The 4,376-nt window shown below is 56.9% G+C and overlaps 1 protein-coding gene across 1 annotated transcript; it reads right to left on the bottom strand.

The window, feature by feature from the left end:
• Positions 1-223: 223 nt before the first annotated feature.
• On the bottom strand, positions 224-3,012 carry Amer2 (APC membrane recruitment protein 2). The gene is made up of 2 exons (XM_045155541.1): positions 2,944-3,012; positions 224-2,892 (listed from the first exon to the last, which is right to left on the bottom strand). The coding sequence occupies exons 1-2, from the start codon at positions 3,010-3,012 to the stop codon at positions 925-927; spliced, it is 2,037 nt and encodes a 678-aa protein (XP_045011476.1). The 3' UTR covers positions 224-924.
• Positions 3,013-4,376: the final 1,364 nt, after the last annotated feature.

Raw genomic sequence — 4,376 nt, 5'->3', positions numbered from 1 at the left:
TCAGTGCCTAGCAGTACCTTCACAAGACCCTCATAATAGGAGAAAAAGATGATGACACCAAAATAAAAGAGGGAAATGGAGAGAGAAAGGAGATATGATGGAGGGTAGATCTGTGAAGGGGAAAGTGGGGGAGGGGAAAATATCATGGTTTATTGTCTATAAATGTAGAAGTTGTCAGTAATAAAATTATACATTGAAAAAAAAAAAAAACCTCATGGAAAGGTAGTCCGTGAACCTTTTATTTCTTCCCAAATGACCTAAACCAGCCAAACCAAAACTCTCCTTTATTTTCCTAGAGGGAGATCTTTACCTATTTGCATGTGTGGCAACTGAAAGGAAGTTTTCTGCCACTCAAAGATCCTCTGTCCTCATCAGGTAACTCCCTGACTCCTTCAGCTTCCTTCAGGTGTTCTCCACACAGCGACACAGCAAAGGGTCTTTTTTCTTTTCTTGTTTTTCTGGAAAGGAAGGGAGGCAAGAGTCCTCGTTCTATAGTGAGTTCTCAAGGCCCTCTATACTAAAACAGCCCAACATTCTGACATGATTTTTACTTAGGTTTGGTTAAATCTTATTTTCTGCAAAGGTAAGGGAAGGTGACTTGGAAGTGTTTAGTACATTGAAGAAAAAAGAGAAAAGAAGGGAGAAGGAACCCAGGTTAAAAAAAAAAGAAAAAGAGGAAGAAAAAGAAGGAAAAAAAGTGCTTGAAAATAATTCTCAGGGACTTAAGAGGAGACCTCCTGGATATGTGGCCTCCCCTCCTCGGGGGTCTCTACCCCCCTGACCCCAGCAAAGACCTCGAGGGCAGCCGGGGAGCGGGGCCTGTTCTAAATGACTTGCTTTATGAGAAACAAACTTCCTTTAGTGATTTCCAGGGAACAGTTGTATTCCTTAACATGTGGCCCATCCACCTCGGCCTGGGAGACCTCACAACTTTTTGGCACTGTCATGGCAAGCCGCTGCCCTCATGGTGGTCCCAGCCAATCCTCGGTTGCTGACCCTGCGGACCAGCACTTTGGAGACAGGGATTTTGGTTCTGGGCATCTCACTCCTGGCTGGTTGCTGGTGCACGACGGGATGGCTGGACGGAAGGTTGCTGAGATGCTTGATGCTAACGGGGATTTTAGAGTCCTTCAGCAGGCTCCCCGGTGTTCGCAGTGGACAGGTGATGGAACCTGGAGACACTGGCTTTAGCCGGGACAAGCAGGGCGTGTCCTCGCTGGCGGGAAGGGCTGCTGGGCTCGAATCCTGCTCTGTGTAGAGATCGTAGAGCGCATCGCCACTGTGGCTGTCCCTGGGGATGCCCGCCTTCTTGCTGCAGCTCGTAGCGTCTTCCTCTGGGCCAGGCGTGGTGGAGTCCCAGTAGCCCTCCTCGCTGCTGGGGACACCTTCTTGCTGCTCTTTCTCCGGGTGCTTGGGCTCCTCCTTCTCCATGGGGATCCTGTGGAGTCTCCTGCGCTTGACCGAGGACACGTCCTTGGCCGCTTCCCCACCGCACCTGACATCTTTGGAGGTCTCGGGCACCCCCTTGGTGTCCAGGGCAGTGGCCGCCTTTTCCGCCCCCTCCTCGGGCCCTGGTCCTTGATCCTCAGTCTGGGAGAGCATGTCCCAGAATTCCTGGAGATAGGTGTCGTCCACCTCATCCGGGGTGGCCATCTCCTCCCCTCCTCCTTGGTAGGCCACCACGCTGGTGTTCTTTTTAGAGAGAACTGGCTTGCCAGGCCCGGGGGCATGCTTGTCACAGCTGGGACCTGCCTCTTCTTCTTGGTCTGCAATAATATCTCCACAGCCTGTAAGAGAGTCAAAGCTTTTCAGTGAAGTCACGTCAGAAAACATCAAACAAATACGATCTGCCGACGGGTCTGAGGGTGGATCAACAGAGGAAGGGTCAGGGATGGCAGACGCCCGGCCGCTGCCACCTCCGCAGTCGACCAGGGGGACGACGGCGGTGTTTATCGGCACGTCACCTGTCCTGGACGCATCCCCGGCCGTGTGGACCTCGCCAACTGCCGACTCGAGGGTTGCCCCGGGCTTCTCGGCTCTCCGATGCCCCTCCTCGTCCTCTCCCCGTGCGCTTGGGTCGCCGGGGCCGGCCGGGCTCGCGGCCTCGCGGCGGCAGGTGCGCGCCGGGGCGCGCTCGGCGGTGGACCCGGGCACCTGCTCTCCCCCTGCGGGCTCACCTGCTGCGTGTCGCTGGGCCTCCTGGCCGGGGCTGCGGGAGCCGAGCTCTCGCCGGGGCGGTTCCTCCTTGACGCACTCCAGGCTGGCGGTGAGCGAGCCGGGCAGGATGAGGCTGCCGGGGCCCGCGGCGCGCGCCTTGTCCCCGTCCTTGGCGCCGCGCTTGTCCCTCTTGTGCCAGCGCATGCTGCTGAAGATGCCTCGCAGCCCCCTCTTTTGTTTGCCGCCAGCCTTGCCCGCCTCGCCGGCCTCCGACCGCCCGTTCTTCTTCAGCAGCGAGAAGAAACTGTGGGACTTGGACACCGAGCTGTTGGCCAGGGGACCCGCGCCGGGCCCGGTGGTTTTAAGGGGCGCGGCGGGGTTCGGCGGTCCCCCGCCCTGGTCGCCATCCCCACGCGGCGGCGGCGGCGGCGGCGGCGGCTGCTGCTGCTCTTCCTTCCTGCCTCCCTCCAGCACCACCACCTCGGCTAAGCCATCGTGGGTCCGGCTCCTCACCATGCCCACCGGAGGAGCCGAGCTCTTCCCATCCCCTTTGTTTTTGACCCCGAAAATGCTGGGCATCGCGGCCCCCGATTTCCTCTTCTTGAATAACTTGAAAGCCGCTTTATTAATCCTCCCCGCCGGAGGCTCTGCGGCCGGAGGTTCGGCGGCGCAGTCACAATGTGAGTCCATGTCTGCGGCGAGGGCCGGGGCCCGGGCCTCCTCCTCCTCCTCCTCCTCCTTCTCCTCCTCCTCCTTCTCCTCCTCCTCCGCCGTCCTCCTGCAGACCCCCGCGGGCGCGCCGCCGCCGCCGCCGCCGCGCTCGCTGACAGCCCCGCCGCGCCCGCTCGTCGCCATGGAAACCGCGCGCGGAGCGGCTGTCGTCAGCCCGGGCTCGCGCCCGCCTCGCGGATCCAGCGGAGCGGCTGGCGCGGCGCTGCTGCTGCTGCTGCTGCTGCCGACGCTGCTGCTGCTGCCGATCGCTGCTGCTGCTGCTGCTGCTGCGGGCGCGGAAACACTCACTGCCAGGCACCCTCCCGCCCCACGCTTATATAACACCCTAGCCCGCTCTCGTCCCACTGGGCTCGGCCCTGAGGAGGTTTATTTATTTATTTACTTTATTATGATGATTATTATTTTGTAGCAAGAGCCTGCAACACAGCCTCGAGCAGACGGAGGAAATTCATCTCACAATGTATGGAATTCAGAACCCATCCGTTCTCAAGTGCGCCTCTCTCTCTCTTTCTCTATCATCTGTCTGTCTCTCTATCCATCTCTCCCTCTCTCTTTCTAGGCTTGCTTTTTCTCGGATTCCAACCTCACATCACCCACAGACGAATAAAGCAATTTAGCCTGAAGCAAAATGCTTTTTTTTTTTTTCTTCTTCCCTTTTTATCATCGATCCGGAGCTGCACGCATCCTCCCAAGTCCTTCAGGTCCCAAGGCCAACCAGGTCGAGCGAAAAATCTGGGCACGCCTGCGTCTGGTCCAGCGCTGAAGGCGGTGGACAGGTGGAAATCGCGTTCTTACTGCGTGGTGCTCGCTCCTACTGCAGAAGCACCAGACATCAGTCAAATACCAATTAGCACCTCGGTGATGGAAGCGCGAAAGCTCCTTGGGGTGCAGGTTGACTGGTCCTTTGGGACGAGCTTGGCTTTTATTCCCAGACTCCAGTGAGGAGGGGCTGAAGCCACAAAACTCACCTCCCAGCGCACAGTTGGTCACAATAGACTCACTCGACTCAGAAGGCAGCTTGGGAAGCTCAGGCTTACTCCACAGTTGGACCTTGCAGACCAGGGCCCCACTCTCCTTTTCCATTCAGGAAGACAGTGCCCCTGCTGGGCCCACCTGCTCTTGGCCTTGAACACCCCAAGGCCCACCTGCTTCCTTCTCCTATAGGACAGGCAGGGACTCTTGAGTGTCTAGGGATCACTTGCAGCTTCTCTGACTCACAGGATCTTGAGGAAAAAAAAAGAACCCCATCCCAGAGAACAGCCTGCTGCAGTTTTGTTTGTTTTGTTTTGTTTTTTGTGCTTCTCAACAAAGTGAGGAAGTTTGGAGAAGCATTTTCCATATTTTATAATATTTGATGGCATTATTAGTTCTTAAATACTATGTAATATGGGCTGGAGAGATGGCTTAGCGGTTAAGTGCTTGCCTGTGAAGCCTGAGGACCCCGGTTAGAGGTTCGATTCCCCAGGACCCACATTAGCCAGATGCAC

The sequence above is a fragment of the Jaculus jaculus genome, chromosome 7 (assembly GCF_020740685.1).
Source record: "Jaculus jaculus isolate mJacJac1 chromosome 7, mJacJac1.mat.Y.cur, whole genome shotgun sequence".
Lineage (NCBI taxonomy): Eukaryota > Metazoa > Chordata > Mammalia > Rodentia > Dipodidae > Jaculus > Jaculus jaculus.
The sequence above is the reverse complement of the archived record's forward strand: the minus strand, read 5'-3'. Positions and strand labels throughout refer to the sequence as shown.

What these genes read in the sequence shown, in the direction of transcription:
- Amer2 (XM_045155541.1), bottom strand. Translation starts at nt 3,012, where the DNA reads ATGGCGACGAGCGGGCGCGGCGGGGCTGTCAGCGAGCGCGGCGGCGGC. An exon ending in GCGGCGGCGCGCCCGCGGGG is followed by an intron (nt 2,893 to 2,943) that starts GTCTGCAGGAGG and finishes GAGGAGAAGGAG; the next exon opens with GAGGAGGAGGAGGAGGAGGC.